The following is a 20745-nucleotide window of genomic DNA, read 5'->3' as shown; positions in this document are numbered from 1 at the left end:
TCATTATATGGATGAGAAAATGATGAAAAAATTGATAGTGGCCATGATCCGCCCCAGCTTAGAATATGCAGCGGTAGTGTGGTCCCCACACAAAAAGAAAGATATAAACAAAATTGAGAGAATACAAAGAACAGCAACCAAGATGGTCCCCAGTCTGACAGACCTGTCATACAGAGAGAGGCTGGAAAAACTGGATTTGCCTTCGTTAGAGGAAAGGAGAAAGAGGGGAGACATGATTGCGGTGTTGAGGACCATGGTGGGAGTAGATAAGATTGACAAAGAAGATCTGTTTGAATGGGATAAGAGAGCAACAAGAGGACATGGAATGAAATTGAAAAAGTCAAGCTGCTTGAAGGATATTAAGAAATATAGCTTTCCTTACAGAAGTATAGACTTATGGAATAGCCTGGACAAAGAGATCGTCCAGTCTAGAAACTTGAACGAGTTTAAAGTTAAATTCAACTTATTGAGAAACAGCGACGGAAACCCACAAGCATAGTACATTCCGTGTATATCACAATTAGGTATATTAGGTAAATACTTAAATATTTGGAACGACTTAGACAAAGAGGTGGTGCATGAGAAAAACATTCATGTGTGTAAAGGTAGACTTGATAAATGTGGATATGGAGACAGGACAACACGAGCATTGCTCAATTCCTGTATACTACAAATAGGTAAATACAAATAGGTAAATACACACACACATACACACACCGCTTCCTGGTGCAGTGGTAACGTTCTCGCTTGCCATCTCGTAGATGGGAGTTCGCGCCTCGCTCAGGTTGCGAAAAGTTTCACTGACGAAGTGAGTGGTTACTCTCCCCCTTGAGCAAAGGGACGGGTGTGTGCGTGTGTGAAGGTCACAGCCTTGCCCTTAGATCGGACTATATGAGCTTTCAGCTCCCTTCCGGGAGGGTAAAAGCTGACGATCACGACCATCAGTTGATCCTGACCGACCCGGTGAATTACATGCACACACTCACACACATGCAGCAGGGATAAGGTGGAAATGGAAGTGGTTAGGGTATTGAGAAGTAGAGAATCTTTACTCAGGGATGTAGCAGACAAGATAAAATGCGAGGTAATTTCAGGACTAAACGAAAAACAGATGACAGTATGGTCAGGAAGGGAAAGAGAAGAACTGAATAAGGCAAAAGAGATAGTATCAGTAGTTATGGAGGGTAACAATGAAGCTCAAGAAGAGATTGAAGAAGTGTTTAGGCTAGGAAAGTACGAGGAGGGAGGGGCAAGGCCACTTAAAGTAAAGTTTAAGTCTCAGGCAATAGTAAATGAAATTATAAACAGAACTTGGAAATTATCAGAAAAGAATGAGCTGAAGAATGTTTGGATAAGGAGAGATGCAAATGAGGAAGAAAGAGCTAAGATAAAGGAGCTATTAAAGGAAACGAAGACAAAAAACAAACAGAATGGAGGAAGAGAAGACAGTATTTTATTGGAGAGTTATGGATCAGAAATTGAGGAGGTGGTACCGACGGAGAGAGGGAGAGAAGAGGAAATGAAGAACAGTGAAAAAGGTTGGAAAGTGGCATATACAGTCCCCTCGCCTCCAACACGCGTTAGTCCAGCACGATTCACGTCCAGCACGGAGAGCAAATAATTAGTATTATTTAATACGATTTAATTAGTGTAACACGAGTGTGTTAGCATAACACGCACAGAGCTCCGAGAAGTGGGCAAAATCCGCAGAGTTCACCTCTAGCACGATCACCCCCGGTCCAGCACAGTCATACTGGACATTCCCATGATGATGATGATGATAGCCAATGAAAACTTCTGATCAAGTAGCCTTCCCCGCCCGCTATCGTGACATGATCGTGATGCTGCCCAATTAAAAATGCTTCTGCTGTCACGTGATGTTTTGTTTAAATTTCTCCCGCCACAGCGTCACTCAGTCGCATAATTCGCATTGGAAGGTGCTTTTTTCTTGCTGTATTTTCTGCTCTTGTTACTGCATTTTTCCCTGCTCACGATGCCTAGGAAGCCTTCTGAGAACCCCAAGAAGCGTCGGCACCTCCCTCAGGCCACCAAGCTAGAAAGCATCGAGAGGAAGAAGAAAGGGGAGAGGAAAGTTGACATTGCCAAGGCCTACGACATGAATGAAGCCAACGTGAGGACCATAATAAAAAACCAAGACAAGATCCTGGCAGCCGAAGGCTATCACACGGCACTTCATACCAGGTTTGCTGAGGATACGATGGTAAATCGGAATGGTAACGTGGTAAAATTGCCGATGATACCACGGGCATTTGGAATTCATCTGGATGGATTCCTGCCGAGGATACGACGGGCAAAACAGTGTGACCAAAACCCAGGCGACTCATCAGAGAATGTATCGTACTACAGCATTGAACATTTAGCCTGACACTGAATACATATTAATATTTTAGAATAAATATCAATCGTTTTGAAACCCTTCTCATCGGCGTGTGTACCAGTTTATAAACAAAGTTGCTTCTCCTTATTCTTTACCAAGTCAGCGACAGCGATCACTTTCCACAGTCACGAGACGGGGCTCTGGCAACAGTGTGAGAAGCATGCCCTTTGCCGAGGATTACAGAGTGCTAGGACAGGCAGAAGCAGGACCTTCCATGGCTGTGGACGAAGATAGTGATTCTGAGTGTGATTTCGAAGGATTTATGAGGGAGGTTGAGGAGGAGCAACAGCCATTACCCGCTAGTGACGCCAGCAGCCATCCTCCGGGGACCCAGTAGGACTACCTACAGCCATGGATACCACCTTCCATTCCCAGCAAGCCCACCAACACTATCCTAAAAGGTTAGTTATCATTCATAGCACAGTACAATTTATTATAATTACAGTAGTACCAATATATGTATAGGTATATGGCAGGTATTTAGGGTGACTTTTCCGAGGGTTGGTGACATAATTCATTTTTCCCCATAAGCTCTATTGTTAGTCCGACACGTTTTTGGTCCAACACGTGGCCCATGCATGACAATATTACCGTGTTGGACGCGAGGGTACTGTACTAATGTTAACGGTTTAATATCGGCAAGGTTAGAAATCAATGATTACTTGAGGATTCACGAACCAGAAATCATGTGCTTTATAGAGACCAAGTTAAGAGAGGATATTGACATCCATATGGGAGTTGGCAAATACCTGTACAAATTGTGGAGAAGAGACAGAACAGAAAAAAACGGGAGGAGGAGTGACGATAGCAGTGAAGAACAACATCAGTGTGGAAAATGTGGAACTGGGAAAGGGTAAGGCCAAAGCGATAAATATGAAACTAGAAACCGGAGAGAATGGCAAGAGAGACATCGCAGTGGTATACGTTCTCCCTAAGACAAGGGCATGGAAGGACGATGAATATCAGGAGATGTTGTCAGATATGGTTATCTATCTCAAGAAAGTGATTGAGAAAAGCAGTAACATGATTATGATGGGGGATTTCAACTGTAAAGAGATGCACTGGGAGGAATGGGACTCGGGATGCAATGAAGATTCATGGGGCACTATATTGTTAAATATTGCAATGAGTAATGTAATGACCCAGTGGGTCAAAGAGGAAACTAGATTCAGAGGAGACGACACGCCAGCAAGATTAGATTTACTACTAACTAAAGAACCTGATGTAGTTGAAAACTTAAAATATCAGTGTCCTATAGGAAAAAGTGATCATGTGGTCATTGAGTTTCAGATGATAAAAGGGAATGTGGTGCCAAGAGATGAGTTTTATAGACAGGGAAGATACAACTATGGGAAAGCAGACTTTGCAGGATTGAGGAAATTTTTTGAAAATGTGGATTGGAGAAAATTCAGAGAAACAAGAGAGATGCAGAGGAAGTGGGATATCTTTCTAGATATCTGTAATTCGGGAGTGGAGAAACATGTTCCAAGAGTAAGTGGGAAAGAAAACAGGAAAAAGGATGGTTTAACAGAAGGTGCATGATAGCAGAAAAAGAAAGGAACATGGCATGGAACAAATGGAGAAAGAGAGGTAATAATAAATCAAGGGAAGAATATAAAAGAACTAGAAATGGATATACAAGAATATGCAGAGAGGATGAGAGAAACTTTGAAAAAGGTATAATTGACAAATGTAGGGAAGAACCCAAATTGTTTTATAGATTTGTTAATGGCAAATTGAAACAGAAGGAACGAATCATCCAAGTGAAAGTAGAAGGAGAGGTCTACAAAGACGCGGTAATCCAAGCTGAAATAATGAACAAATGTTTCCAATCCATCTTCACTAAAGAAAGGGACTTTGTGGAAGGGGAGGGTGTGACTAGAAATGTAGTGATAAAAGACATAAAAGTGGAAGTGCAGGAACTGTATAAACTACTTGAAACTCAAGATGTAAGGAAAGCCCCAGGACTGGATGGAATCTCTAATTGGGTATTGATGGAATGCAGAGAACAACCAGTGGATAAGATTTACGATTTAATTGTGTGTTCTCTGGAAGAAGGGAAAGTGCCTTGGGAATGGAAGAGGGCCAATGTGGTACCAATTTCTAAGGGAGGAAACAAGGAAGGACCCCTGAATTATAGACCAGTGTCCCTGACCTGCTTAGTTGCAAAAGTATGCGAGAGAATTCTGAAAGACAGATGGATAAAATATCTGGAGGAGACAAACATATTGGCTGAGAGCCAGTTTGGATTCAGAAGTGGAAGGTCATGTGTTTCCAACTTGTTGAGCTTTTACTCAAGAGTGATTGATTTGTTACAGGAGAGAGACAGCTGGGTGGATTGTGTGTCTCTAGATCTGGAGAAAGCCTTTGACAAGGTACCCCACAAGCGACTAATGTGGAAATTGGAACACATAGAAGGACTGAAGGGAAACGTCCTGGAGTGGATGCGTGACTTCTTGAGAGACAGACAAATGAGGACAGTAATAAAGGACAAGCTGTCTGGATGGAGGCAAGTAACAAGTGGAGTCCCACAGGGGTCGGTGTTAGCGCTAGTAATGTTCCTGATTTATGTAAATGATGTGGTAGATGAAGTGACCAGTTACACAAGTCTGTTTGCTGATGATGCAAAGATCTTGAGGAGAGTAGAAGTCGAGGAAGACTGTAAAATGCTGCAGGAAGACCTGAATAGGATCGAAGGTTGGAGCCAGATGTGGGCAATGAAATTTAATGTAATAAAATGTAAGATATTGGAAATGGGTAAGAGTATCAAGAGGCCATCACTGAATTATATGATGGGTAATGAACCAGCCAAAAAAGTGAGAAGAGAAAGATTGGGGAGTCCTGGTCCAGGATAGTTTGTCACCGGAAAAACACATTAACAAGATAGTTAGAGAGACGTACAATCTCTTGACTCACATATGAGTGGCATTCCATTACATGGAAGAGGAAGTTATGAAAAAATTGATAGTGGCCATGATCCACCCCAGGTTGGAATATGTGACAATAGTGTGGTCCCCACACAAGAAGAAAGACATAAATAAGATCGAGAGAATACAGAGAACAGCAACCAAGATGGTCCCTAGCCTGGCAGATCTGTCCTACGGAGAGAGGCTGGAAAAGCTGAATCTGCCTACATTAAAGGAAAGGAGAGAAAGAGAAGACATGATTGCAGTGTTCAGGGCCATGATGGGAATAGATAAAATTGATGAAAATGATCTGTTTGTATGGGATGGGAGTGTAACAAGAGGACATGGAATGAAACTAAAAAAAACAAGTTGTTTGAAGGATATCAAGAAATATAGCTTTCCATATACTGTAGATACATAGACCTGTGGAACAGCCTGGACAAAGAGATCGTCCAGTCTAAAAACTTATACGAGTTCAAAGCAAAATTTGACAACGAGAAAAAGAGATGGGACCCCTCGAGTGTAGCTCATTTCCTGTATATCACAACTAGGTAAATACAGCTAGGTAAATACACACAGTAGATGCTTAATTTAAATAACAAATTCAGCCAGCCCCAATTCTGTTTTCTCAGATTTTCCACAAAATAGAATTCTGTAACCAAGGCTTCGTATAAAGGAAATTTTTCCAGTATTTTGAGCAACTTTCCACCAAATCCCTGAAGCCAATGGTCAGGCCAAGTTCCTGATAATCCGCACCCAAAGCTGGCAAATCATGTCAACTCTTAGTGCTACACACAGCAGTTTGAACCCATAATTAATACCCACATTTTAATGCATTATTGTGTACATGTTAACAGTGATACATACAGTAATTACTTAGTAATAAAATATACACACATAAAGAATAAGGTCATGATGGTAGTGTACCAAATACATTAGTGTAGTATAATAAATAGGGATAAAATACAGTAAGGCTTATCTCCAAAATTAGGGGTTCTGCGCTTGTTGCAGAAATATGCCCGACACAAGTAGCCATTTTGGCCCCCTCAAACCTATGTCAGGCCTGGGGGTAGTTTAGTCTCTGTCAGAGTCACCCTTCATCAGCACTAGAGGTGATACTGGGGTGAAGGAGGGGCTGGGGTCAAGGATGGTGTTGGTGATGGTACAGGTGTCCTTGGGCAGAGGTTGACAACAGAGAGACATCAGATTCAACTGAGTGGATGCTAGAGGTGGATGGCATGGAAATGTCTGATGTGCAACTGTCCTTCCTTTCCTTAGGTTTATGTGGTAGTGGTGGCTTGAAGAAGTCATCGATCTTGGTCTGCTTTGGCGCATACTTCTCCCTCTGGACCTTCTTAATTCTGGTCCTCATTTCCGTAGGTGAGGATAAAACGCTTGGAGATCCTCCATTGCTGTCAGTGAGGAAATCCAGAAGTGTGTCAACACCATCGCTGGCTTGGGATAGTCTGACTTTGCTCATAGACTCCTGTGCCTCCTCCTTAGCTGGTGCCTCCTTTGGAGTCACTTCTGCCTAGTTTCCTCTTTGGGCTAGATGTGGTAGCCAGGGTCATCACCATCCACATCCATCCATTCATGGACGTCCTCCATGTCCACTTCAGCCTCGTCTGCTCAGTGAAAGGCCTCTCTGCACTCCTCTGCAGCGAAGCCCTCAAAATCTGCTGCCTCCTCCTGTTGCTGCTGCATGTGCTCCCTCTGGCTGAATATTGCATTCCAACGATGAATAAGTGCCTTGGTGGCTACAAGGTCCCATGCCTTCTTGATGTTCAGCACAGTGTCATGCATGTTATTTTTTGTCCTTGCCTCAACACTGTATTCCCCTTTGGTGTTCTGTCCTTCCTCTTTCTCCATCTCAACCACCAGAATGTCATCCAGCATCAGCCTCCTGTAATGCTGCATGAAGTTGTTGTTGATCTCCTGGTCCATGGGCTGCAGGATGGAAGTTGTGTTGGGAGGCAGGAACATGGCTTTGATTTTCCCATCATGGGTGGCCAGCACTTTATCTGAGGGATGGGATGGGGCCTGGTCCAGCAGTTACAGAGCCCTAACCTCGTGTAGCAACAAACCGTCATCCCTTTTCTGTCCAACTATCTAATGCAAGAGTTAACTGTTTCTCCGTTTCGTTTTTTCGTTTCGTTTTTAAAGGCTCCAACATGCTTGCATGTGTCGGCCTTGGTCACCTAATGGCGGCTCTCCACACTGCACGATCCATTGCAGCCTCCCTGTTCAGTCCCTTAACCCTAAGGTCACACTTAATGACCTCGTCCCATGTCTTTCTCGGTCTACCCCTCATAACCCCACCCCCAATATTAACACTTCTCACCCTCCTCACCCAATTATCATCCCCCATCCTCTCCACATGTCCAAACCACCTCAATCTACCTCTCCTCATCACCACACCAATACACTCCAGGCCCATCCTACCTCTCAACTCTTCCATTGTAAACCCAGCCCCTCCAGGCCTTGGACGCAGGGACGCACTGCACATCCACCTAATCATTGTCATTTCTGTACGCCTGAGCCGGCGAATATCTTCCTCCTTCACTGCCCAGGTCTCACTGCCATACAGCATTACACTCCTAACACATGCTGCATACAAAGACCCCTTAGCACGTAGGGAGAGCCCTCTCAATGTCAGGAGAGGCAAGAGCTCCCTGAACTTCTTCCAACCACTTCTCACCCTAGCCACAGAGCTAGCTCCAGCCCCACCTCCAGCACACAACATGTCTCCCAAATAACAAAACTCTTCCACACACTCAAGAGATTCACCAGCAAGTTCAATCCTTTCACGTCTGACAATCTCCACCTGCTTACCCCAGCCACGCCGTACACATAAAATCAGCATTATCTCGCAGTCTACCTCTGATACCACTACATCTCTTATGCACCCATTTATCACACACACCACACAAGATGGAATTACTTCCCACACCCTTGTGGCAAACTGCACATGGCCACTCTCCCTCGTCTTTGACAGTACCGCCACCAACCCTAGATATCATCACTTTTGTTTTATCTGCATTTACCCTTAAACCCTTTTGCCCCATACCATCTCTCCACTTCCCAAACCTTTCCTCCGCCTCCCTTTCATTCTCTGCAATCAACACCAAATCATCAACATACAACAACTCCCACGGGAGTCCGTTTCTAAAGTCACGTGAAAAGGGCTTCAAGTACCATGATAAACAACATGGGACTCAAGACTGACCCCTGATGCACACCAACATTCACGGAAAACTCATCACTCAAATCTCCATTCACTCTCACCTGGGTGTGAGCACCCACATACATGGCCATAACCACCCTAACCAGCCACTCCTCCAAGCCAAGCTTTCTCATTGCCCACTTCACCACCTCTCTAGGGACTCTGTCAAAGGCCTTTTCCAAATCAACAAAAACAAAATAAAGATCCCTTCTCCTACCAACATATTTTTCCTGAAGCTGTCGAACAATGAATATGGCATCAGTGGTCCCCCTACCTGGCATGAACCCGAACTGCATCTCATCAGTATTCACTCTTTCTCTAATCATACCTTCTAAAACTCTCTCCATTACCTTCATTATCTGATCTAAAAGCATTATACCTCTATAATTTCCTCTTTCCAGGGCATCACCCTTCCCTTTATACACATTTACAATTACACTCTTCAGCCAATCATCTGGGACAACACACTCATAAATAATCCTATTTATCAGGTCAGTGACTAAACTCACCCCTATATCGCCTGAGGCCAACATTTCGGCAGTCAACCCAGACACACCTGCTGCCTTCCCCACCCTCATCCTGCCTATTGCCTCACTCACAGTAGCAGTATCAATCAAAGGCCAAGGGCCAGACACTGGATCTGCTGGCTCCAAACCTTCCCTGTCCCAGTCAAACTCCTCATTCAACAACCGGTTATAATGCTCTCTCCATGCATCTTTAATATCCTCACTGTTCACCACTACCCTTCCTTCATCATTCTTCACACACTGCTCACCTATGATATCCCGATTATCCCTCTTCACCTGACGTGCCACCCTAAATATATTTTTCCTTTCCCCATGATTTAGGTTAGCAAGTAATTGTCTCTGTGACTCAGACTTTGCCCTGTATACCTCTCTTCTAGCCCTACGCTTGGCAGCCAAATATTCCTCTTTGCTACCACCCTTCTTCCATTCCCGGAAAAGCCTTCTTTTCTCCTTAATTGCAGCTTCTACACCCTCATCCCACCACCAAGTTACTTTATGTCTTGGTGGTCCTCTTGTCCAGCCGCATGTTACATCAGTAACTCTCAAGAAATTGTTCTTGAGGGCTCTGTACTGTTCATTAACGCCTTTGTCTAGAGCTCCCTGTTCAGCCACCACTCTCCTCAACTCGCTATAGAAGGCATCCCTTACTACTTGGTTTTTCAGCTTCCATATTTTCCTCCTAGGTACATAAGTCCTCTTTTTCATCACTTGTTCTTTAAGCACCATATCACAAATCAACAGTTTGTGCTGCTGCACCTCCTCACTTCCTAACTTTAACATCCCTCACTAACCTCCTATCGGCCCTCCTAACCAGAAAATAATCTATCTGACTGCTATTTCCCCCAGACTCATACGTAATTAACCTACTGACTCTTTTCCTAAAATATGGGTTGCACACAATCATATCCGTTGCCTCCCCAAACTCGCGTATCCATTCCCCTTCTGCATTCATTAGACCATACGCATCCCCCATGCCTCCTTCATAACCTTGTGCTGCTTCACCTACATGACCATTTAAGTCCCTCCCAAAATCACTATCTCTCATCATCCACCATACCACCACTACGTAGTAAATCATCCCAAATCTATCTTTCTCTGATTCATCCAATCCTGCCTGTGGTGCATATGCCGATATAATCGCAGCTACCTTTCTTCCCAACAGAATTTTCACTACCAATATCCTATCGCTTACTCTCAAAACATTCATAACATATTCCACCCATTTCTCCGCAACCATCACACCAACACCTCCATATCCGTCTGTCCCCCCCTGCCAAAACAACTTATAGCAACAGTCCTTCCCAACAATCTTTCTGGCTGATCCACCCCTGTACCGGACTTCCTGCAAACACGCCACATCCACCCACCTCCTACTGAATGCCTCAACGACTTCCCCTGCTCTTCCCCTCAAACTTCCCACATTCCATGAACCCACCCTCATCCCCATGGGTGATTTACTGTCCTCAGGCTTTCTTTGGAACTTATTTTGTTTTGTCATCTTCAGTATTAATAAAGGGAGGACAGACACAGCACAGGTCCCACTCACTGCACAGTCCCAGGTCCAGGCAATGGATCTGGGACCCCTAGCCCACCAGCTTACCAGTGGCTGTGGTAGTGGCCTCGGGGCACCCCGCCAGGACAGCTGCAGGGACACCCTCCAAGCGCGTCTTGGCACTGCAACTATCCCGCCATTATACACCCACTGATAGGGCAGCCTCCTGGGGCGCTACTCCCAGGTTCGGGCCCCTCTCTATTGGGCGGAAGCAGCAGCCTGGGAACCGCAATGCCCTGTACCCTCTAGCACAGGCCTGAGCCTTCATTTATGCAACAGGTCAGCTCTGGAACTGTCTCCCTCTGTTTGTATTTCCTACTTCCTATGATCTCCAGTCTTTCAAACGCAGTGTGTCCAGTCATCTCAAAATGAACGGATCTTGAATTTGGCTCTCTTTTGTAATGTTTTTGTCTTTTTCTTGGAAGGAACGGTTTGTGGACTCCTGGCCTTTGGTTCCTTCTTCGTTCTATCTATCTATCTATTGCCAGATGCCTTAATCCCATACGGGGTGGCCACAAACAAATTGCCTCCACGTCACCCTGTCCCCTGCCATTTCACTGCCCTGCTTCCAACTCACACCCCCATCTCTCATATACCACACCACTCCATCCCTCCATCTCATCCTTGGCCTCCCCCTCCCTCTCTCCCCCTCCACCTCACTCACATACACTCTCCTCGTCAGGCTCTCATTCTCCATCCTCTCCATATGGCCAAACCATCTCAGTGTGTTTCTCCTAACGCTTCCTATCACATCCACATCCACACCACAACACTCCTTTCACATCCACATTTGTCAGTCTGTCTATCCATGTGACTCCACAAGCTCCTCTTAAATAACTCATTTCCACTGCTCTCACTCTTGACTTGTGTCCCTCCAACAAGGTCCAAGCTTCACTTCCATATGTTAGAGTTGGTATCACAATACTGTCATGTAGTAACTTTTTCACTTCCATGCTCACTTCCCTGTTTCTTATCACTGCTTTCACGGAACCAGCAACCTTTCTTCCTTGTTATACCCTTTCAAGCACTTCACCCTCAAAACTTCCATCCATACTCATGGCACTACCCAAGTACAGGTAAGCCCTTAATTCACGCGAACTTTTTTCACGCGATTTTGGTTATCCACGAATTTTTCGTACAATAATTAAAACAAAATTATAATAATCAAATAAATAATTTTAATATACAAGAGAAATAAATAAAATATAAAAATGCCTACCTGCTGCCCGTGTGCATACATATGTGTGTGTGTGTGTGTGGGAGGTCGGTCTACCACGCACCACAGTCAGTTTGAATCCGACAGGCGAACCATGCATGACTGGCCAATCGTTATTTGTGGCTTATTTTTCTGCCTTCCAGTGATTGCTTGCCTTGTCTGCCAACATGGGGCCTAAGCATAGTGCTAGTGATGCATGTGGTAACACACCAAAACGGACTAGTAAAGTGATGTTGCTGACAGGGAAAAAAGTGTTGGACAAACTTCAGGAAGGAATGTCGGCGACAATTCTCTGTCAGGACGATTCCCCGTCATTTATTTACATACCAGTTTATTTAGCAAGTACAGTACACTAGTTTTTTACTTATATGAGTTATAAAATCCCCCTGAAAATTAGTTATTAAAGTATTAATTAATCAATAATAAGTATATTAATAGAATGATGGGGAATTGTCCATGTTTTGACGGTGAATAGACTTGATGGTGAAATGTTTCAGAACCGTATGTTTGGGGTGAGTCAACTGTTCATACAATAAAGAAGGAGAATGTAGCATACAGGAGACAAAGTGCTCCAGACTGCTAAAGTGTCTCCACCTACGCCTGTGAATTGTCTTGGAACTGCATGTTTGGGGTGAATGAGTCAACTGTTCATACAATAAAGAAGGCAGAATGTAGCATATGGGAGGCAGTGAGGGCTTGTGCACCAGGCTGCTGAAGTGTCTCCACCTACGCCTGTGCTTGTCAGGTTTCAGTGTTAAATTTCTTACTTTTTTATTGTTTTTCATACTTTATGTTAGTTTATAAGATGTATATAGTGCATAAACAGTATTATTCAGATGTAATATACGTAGTAGACATGCGTAATTATGTGCACACAAGGGCAGAACATATACGCGAATTTACCACACGCGTAGGGTCTGGGAACCTAACCCTCGCGTGAATTAAGGGCTTACCTGTACTTAAATGTAGTCACATTTTCCATTTCCTCCTCATCCAACCTCACTGTACATTCATTGACTTCACTGCTCTTGAAGACCATAACTTTATTCTTCCGTACATTCACCTTTAGATTCCGTTTCTTACACACTCTCCCAAACTCATCCACCAAGTCTTGCAGCTCCCCTTCGTCTTCACTTAACAACATAGTATCATCTGCAAACAACAGTACAGGGAGTTTCCAAACACTGCCCTCTCTCATTAGGGCCACTCCAACATCCACTGCCCTACCTTGTATTTCTTTTATAACCCCATCCATATACAGATTGAACAACCATGGAGACATGACACATCCCTATTTCAACCCAACTTTCAAATGGAAAAATTCACTCAGTTCACTATCCACATGCACTGCAGCCCTAGCACCCCATACATACTCTTCACGGCATTCAACAATTTCCCATCTATTCCATATATTCTTATACTTTCCACAATCCTTTTCTGTCCACGCTGTCATATACTTTCTCCAAATCCATGAAGGCTGCATTCAGCTTCTTTCCCTTCTCTAGAAACTTCCACTAAAGACCTAAGAATGAATATCTGATCAACACAACCTCTTCCCTTCCTAAAACCTCCCTGTTCTTCTCCAACTAATTCCTCTGTTATTTCCCTAACTCTGTAAGTATCCTACCATATACTTTTCTTATAACACTAAGAAGACAGATACCCCAATGATTACCACATACTTCTTTTTTCCTTATTGTTTTGTACAGAGGAATAATTATACCTGACTTCCAATCCTCGAGGACTCTGCCTTCCTCCCAGGCCAATCTGCACATCTTCAGCATCCATTCTGCTACTATCTCTCCCCCATGCTTCAGCATTCCACTACATACTCCAATTCCTTGGGCTTTCCCCATTTTAATTTTCTTCATTGCTTCCACAACTTCCAACCTATTGATTTCTGCCTCTCTTCTCACATCCCTTCGTCTCCCAGCCACTCCCTAGCCACTTACACTTGCATTACTTTCATTCTCTTATGTTCAACAATTCCTTAAAGTGGGATTTAAGTTAGCAGGGGAGTGAAAGATAAAAATGGTAGATTACTAATGGTGAAGGGAGAAAAAGTGAGCAGATGGAGAGAACACTTTAAGGAATTGTTGAACATAGAGGATGGAAGTAATGCGAATATAAGTGGCTGGGGAATGGCTGGGAGAAGGAGGGAGGTGAGAAGACAGGAAGAAATCAGTTGGATAGAAGTTGTGGAAGCAATGAAGAAAGTTAAATTGGGGAAAGCCCCAGGAATTGATGGAGTGTGTGGTGAAATGCTGCAGTATGGGGGAGAGATAGTAGTAGAATGGATGTGGATAATGTGCAGATTGGCCTGGGAGGAAGATAGAGTCCCGGAGGATTGGAAGTCAGGTATAATTATTCCCTTGTACAATGGAAAAGGGGAAAAAGAAGTGTGTGCTAATCATAGGGGCATCTGTCTTCTTAGTATAATAGGAAAAGTGTATGGTAGGATACTTATTGACAGAGTTAGAGAAAGAACAGAGGAATTAGTTGGAGAAGAACAGGGAGGTTTTAGGAAGGGAAGAGGTTGTGTAGATCAGATATTCATTCTTAGATCTTTAGTGGAAAAGATTCTAGAGAAGGAAAAGAAGTTGTATGCAGCTTTCATGGATTTGGAGAAAGCATATGACAGGGTGGATAGACAAGGATTGTGGAAAGTATTAAGAATATATGGAGTGGATGGGAAGTTGTTGAATGCTGTGAAGAGTATGTATGATGGTGCTAAAGCTGCAGTGCATGTGGATGGTGAACTGAGTGAATTTTTCTCTTTGAAAGTTGGGTTGAAACTGGGATGTGTCATGTCTCCATGGTTGTTCAATCTGTACATGGATGGGGTAATAAAAGAGGTACAAGGTAGGGTAGTGGATGTTGGAGTGGCCCTGGTGAGAGAGGGTAGTGTTTGGAAACTCCCTGTACTGTTGTTTGTAGATGATACTGCGTTGTTGAGTGGAGACAAAGGAGAGCTGCAAGGCTTGGTGGATGAGTTTGGGAGAGTGTGTAAGAAACGGAATCTAAAGGTGAATGTAGGGAAGAATAAAGTGATGATCTTTGAGAGAGGTGAAGTCAGTGAATGTACAGCGAGGTTGGATGGTGAGAAATTGGAAAATGTGAGTACGTTTAAGTACTTGGGTAGTGTGATGAGTTAAGATGGAGGTTTGGAGGATGAAGTGCTTGAAAGGGTACAGCAGGGAAGAAAGGTTGCTGGTTCTTTGAAAGCAGTGATAAGAAGTAGGGAAGTGAGCATGGAAGTGATAAAGTTACTACATGACAGTATTGTGATACCAACTCTATCGTATGGAAGTGAAGCTTGGATGTTGCTGGAAGGACACAAGTGAAGAGTGAGAGCAGTGGAAATGAGTTATTTAAGAAGAGCCTGTGGAGTCACATGGAGAGACAGGCTGACGAATGAGGATATAAAGGAGCGTTGTGGTGTGGATGTGGATGTGATAGGAAGCGTTAGGAGGAATACACTGAGGTGGTTTGGCCATGTGGAGAGGATAGAGGGTGAAAGACTGACGAAGAGAGTGTATGTGAGTAAGGTGGAGGGGGGAAGAGGGAGGGGGAGGCCGAGGATGAAATGGAGGGATGGGGTGGAGAGGTATATGAGAGAGAAGGGTGTGAGTTGGGAGCAGGGCAGTGAAATGGCGGGGGACAGGGTGACGTGGAGGCAATTTGTTTATGGCCACCCCAAACTGGATTGAGGCTTCTGGCAATAGATAGATAGATAGATAGTTCTCTCCATCTGCTCATTTTTTCTCCCTTCTCCACTAATAATCTACCATTTTTATCTTTCACTCCCTAACTAACTTCTTTGGCACCCTGTCTAACTCTCTGTACCTCTTTCCAGAACATTTTCTTACATTCCCTCCACTTTACACTCACATTCCTTCCAAATTTCCCATCCACTCTCTTCTTACTCTCTCTTACTTATCTTTTCACCTGTCTCTTCCTTTCCACATGTAACTCCCTCTTCCATCTCTCAACGTCTTCCAAGCCCCTGTTCCTCATCCACTAACTATATTCTTTCTTCTTTTGTGCCACGGCCTGTCTCACCTCGTCACTCCACCTTGCTGTTCCCATCATTTTTCTGAAAATGGATCTAACTTTTTGTCCATCATTATAGCAGTTTATCACTCTGTGAACAGATGTATAGTGAGACCTGGCTGTATTTGGTTCGTTTTAGTTTAGGGTAAGTTTTGCATAGCTTGTTTAAGTTTTGAGTACTGTATTTTCATTGCTTAGGTTAAGATGAAATTAGGTTAGTCTAAATTTTGATTGGTTTGATTCGTTGGATTGGGTGAGGATAGATTTTAACTGCTTAGACTAGTTTAAAGTGTGTCAGGTATTGAATACCAAGTTTTGATGTACTTTTGATGCAAAGTTTTTTTCTTTCACAGGGGAAGTGTATTAGATTCAATGGAGAAAAAGCGGAGCAGAAAGAGAGAGATGAATAAAAGAGACCATAGCCATGAAAGTCACAGAAGCCAAAGTAAGGAAGGACAAGAGGAAGAGCAGAAGAGGGCAAGACAGAAAGACAGCAAAAGTAAGGAGAAGGAAAAACATAATGGGAGTAGAGAGAGACACAAGGGCAGTACAAGTAAAAAAAGTCAAAAGGATCATGAAAGTGAAAAAAGGGCAAGAGAAAAATATCATAGAAGTGACAAAAGTGAAAATGACCATGAAAGTAGCAGAATTTTGAGAGAAAAGGATCATAGAAGTAGTGAAAAAGACCGTAAAAGTATTGAGAAAGAAGCACTAAAAAGCAATTTTAGAGCAAGTGGAGACAGTGGAATTGAATACAAAGACAGTGACTCTATTAACATCAGAACAGCCAGTGATTCTGACAGTAGCCACAGAAACAGTGACTTTATTAACAAAACAACTACAGATTGTGACAGTAATAAGAGTACATATACAAAGGATCTTCATAACGTCCTGGAAAGGAAAATAAGCAGTCACCTGAGAGCAGGGGGAAGTCTTTCAAATACATGGGAGCAGCAAGTTGAACAATTTTTAGGTGAGAGAATCATTGTTTTGTTTTGTTTTTTTGAAGACTTTTAGCCTACAATAAAAAAAAAACTAGCCAAAAAAGAAAAAGAAAGAAAATTGGTAAAATGATTATATGTTGTGGTGTATTCGTTCAGTCATTTATTTATAAAGGCTTCAATATATTTCATGCATTGGTCTTTGTTACCCTAATATCTAGTGGCAAATTTCCATGCTACTCCATCTCTAGCAGCCCCTGTTCATTTCCTTAACCTTTAAGTCACACTCTGTGACCTCATCTAAGTTTTTCAGTTTGCCTCCCACGCCTCTGCTTTCATCATTCATGCCTCTCACCTTCCATACCCAGTTGATATCACCCAACCTCCACACATGCCCAAACGATAGTCTGCACTTTACATACAACACATACATTCAAGTCCCATCCTTCCTCCCAACTCATCGTTTGCAATCTTCTTCCTCCAGGCCTGTCGTTCACATGTGCATTACACATCCATCTAATCAATTTCATCTGTGCGTGTGTCAACGAATATCCTCTTTGTTCACTGCCTAAGTCTTGCTGCCATACATGACACTCCTAACACTGCTGCCCACAAGGACTCCTTAGCACAGAGGGGGTCCTCTCAATGTCAGGAGGGACAGCAATTCCCAGAACTTCCAGTTACCCATCACCCTAGCTACCAAGCTAGCTCAAGCCCCACCTGCAGCACATATCATGTCCCCTAAATAACAAGCTCCTACTTACTCAGGAGACTTTCTAATAAGATTAATGCTGTCCCACCTCTCTGCTTCTGTATGCTCTCCTTTACATACCACACTCACAGAATTATCATTGTTTTACAGTGTACCTCTAAAACACTACATCTCTTAAGCGCCCACTTACAAGAAACACTGTACAATGTGAGGTTATTGTTTTACAGTCTACCTCTAAAACACTACATCTCTTAAGCGCCCACTTACAAGAAACACTGTACAATGTGAGGTTATTGTTTTACAGTCTACCTCTAAACCACTACATCTCTTAAGCACCCACATACAAGAAACACTGAACAAAGTGGGGTTACTTCCCACCCCCTTGTGGCAAACATGTGCATGATCACACTCCCGCTTTGACAGTTCTGCCATCTGCTCTGGATTTCATATTTTTTTGTCTGCAATATATTTATTTATTTATTTATTTATTTTTATTTGCATTTACTCCCAAACCCTTGTACCCCATTCCATCTCTCCACTTCCTTCTTCCACCACTCTCTCATTCTTTGCGATCAACACCAAATCATCAGCATACAACATCACTTATGGGAATCCATTTCTGAAGTTTCGTGAGAGAGCTTCAGACACCATTATAAACAATAAAGGACTTAAAACTGACACCTGATGTACACTAACATTTATGGAAAACTCATCACTCAAACCTCTGTTCACTCACCAGTGTACGAGAACCCTTGTAGATTGCTGTAAATACTCTGACCGACCACTCCTCAATCTCAGGCATTCTCAATGCCCATGTCACTGCCTCCCTGGACACTCTGTCAAAAGCCTTCTCCAAATCAACAAAGTGCAACTGTCCCTCTCTTCCTTATTTTTTTTCCTGGAGCTGTCAGACAATATTGCATCAGTAGTTCCTTTGCCAGGCATAAACGGAAAACAGTCCCCGCCATTAAATTCCCAGTATATTGATTTTGTTGTATTTTAGGCGTATTATCACCTGATAATATTATTCATCCAAAGGGGAGACCACTTGTAGTGAATGGATCAGAAGATATAGTGTTGTATATTGTATTGACCATCTTTTCCGCGTACAGAACTCAAGTTATTGTTTTTTTGTTACATGAGGAGTGCAGGGAAGGGACTGTGTGCAGGAAGTAAGCAGGAAGCAGCAGCAAAGGAGGATGGAGGCAAGGACATTGAAGAAGGCAAGGAGAGTGAAGAAAGCCATAAGGGCAGACACTGGAGGTCTGACATGCCCCGGCCTTCACAGGAGCAGATTGATGTGGAAAATGAACAATTGGGTTAGTAAGAATATGATTATAGGTTGCCATGACCATAAAATCCTCATAGTGTATAGTAAGACCTTGTTGTATGTTGGTGATGTCTTCCAAAATATCAGATCTTTTTCTGTATGAGCAGTATTATTAGACAGTGGTAAACCAGTTTTATTGAGGGCAGTGAAACTTTATTGGGTAATATATACACTACAGGTGTCTTCGTTTTACAAATGGTTGGCCTATGAATTTTTTACTTTACGAAGGTAGAAACCATACTTCAAAATTTGAATTTTGATCTTTTCCCGGCTAGCGATATGTGGTATGAAACTCTCTTGTGATACTGGGCCATCGCAGCAAGTCGAGCCCCAGTCTGTCCGGGCGGTTGCTAGTGTGAACAGTTGATCCTCCGATGCTCTACAGTGTTCTGTGTTGCCAGTGTTTTTTTTTAATAGCACCTTGTGTCTGTGTTGTGTTTTGTGCATCCATCATATCTATGCAATGCCCATCTGTCTCTCCTGCTACTGGTGAGAGGAAGGAAGGCATTTACTCTTGAGACGATACTCAGTTGCCCAGCATGAAGGTGGCAAGCCTGTAGGTTCAGGAACAATTCCTGCTCAGGAAGATTCCCCATCATATATTTACATACCAGTTACTTAACAAGTATACCAGGTTTTGAGCTATATGAATTATGAAAGTGATGATGGTTTATTGGTTTTATGATAAATGTAAAATGTGGCTTCAAATGGTTGATATTAACCCGTGGATTGCAAGTCACAGCTTAGGCTGTGTAGCGTCGTGTTGCGAGCCACAGCTCAGGGCGTGCTGGCTGTGCCTCACCGCTAACTACTTCACCCCTGCGCAAACTTATGCAAGGTGCTACGCAAAGCCGGAGAGGGAGAGAGAGATTTTTTTTTCTTTTCACCAGATGATGGCCTGGATGTTTATCTTCGAGTTTATAATGAACAAAAGCATTTTTTTTTTTTTTTTTTCAACTACTCCCCTATGTAAGCTTACCCATGGCCCTACTCAGAGACGGAAAGAGAGAGAGATTATTGTTTTTTTTTTTTCGCCAGATGATCCCCTGGATGTTTATCTTTAAGTTTATAATAAAAAAAAAAAAAATTCTTAATTTTTTGCACACCATAGAGTGGGATAAAAAAAAAGGTACTTGTGCAATCCACGTGTTAACGGAAAAAATATACAGTAAAAACTCACTTACCGGACTAATTGGAACCCAAGACATTCTGAAAAAGCCAAATTCTGATAAAAGCAACATCTGGACTTCCCCCTGCTAGCCTGGATGTTATCCGATATATCAGACAGTAGTCCGGTTCGCACCTACGGTTTTAAACTGTTTTCGCAACCATTGCAGTACGGTACTGTATTATAAAGTTACTACAGTATTCAAATGGTATATTTTATATAATAATACTATACTGTACACTGATAAACATCATTTATTTGCCTTATTGTGGTGGATATTGCTGAAGTGGTCAAGCAGTCCGCACTGCTTCTGGCTTTATCAAACTTTATTCAATATACAGTATAAGAATTTAGTCTGGTAGCTCCTTGGTTCCGAAAAAAGCAAATTTCGGTCCTTGAAGTCTGTTATAGCAAGGATTTACTTTAATATTGAAACGCGAATCAGGCGATGTACGATAATTTTTACCTCATACTTTAACATTCGGCAACATACGAGACTTTAGTGTTTATTTAATTTTCTAATAACATCAAGTGAATGATTGATATACAGGTACAGTATATCTTGATATATGATACCACTAGATGTGTTACCCTAGCTTGATGATGGGGGTAGAAATACCACCATACCCCACCTAACGATGGCCAAACTCTGGCTTAACGATGGGTTTTGATTTTTTTTTACTGATTTTGGTGATATTTAAAACTAAAATTGTGTGTTT

At 42.8% G+C, this 20745-nt stretch overlaps 1 protein-coding gene across 1 annotated transcript in view; it reads left to right on the top strand.

The window, feature by feature from the left end:
• The window catches only part of LOC145407057 (uncharacterized), a 110308-nt gene that overhangs the window by 73779 nt on the left and 15784 nt on the right, over positions 1–20745 (top strand). The window contains exons 3-4 of the mRNA XM_080278080.1: positions 16229–16848; positions 18680–18847. Of these exons, the coding sequence (XP_080134206.1) occupies positions 16229–16848; positions 18680–18847 (788 nt within the window). The remainder of the gene's footprint in view (positions 1–16228; positions 16849–18679; positions 18848–20745) is intronic.

This window comes from Coenobita brevimanus, chromosome 72 (assembly GCF_032717465.1).
Source record: "Coenobita brevimanus isolate Jiangsu-jjx chromosome 72, ASM3271746v2, whole genome shotgun sequence".
Classification (NCBI taxonomy): Eukaryota; Metazoa; Arthropoda; class Malacostraca; order Decapoda; family Coenobitidae; genus Coenobita; species Coenobita brevimanus.
The sequence above is the reverse complement of the archived record's forward strand: the minus strand, read 5'-3'. Positions and strand labels throughout refer to the sequence as shown.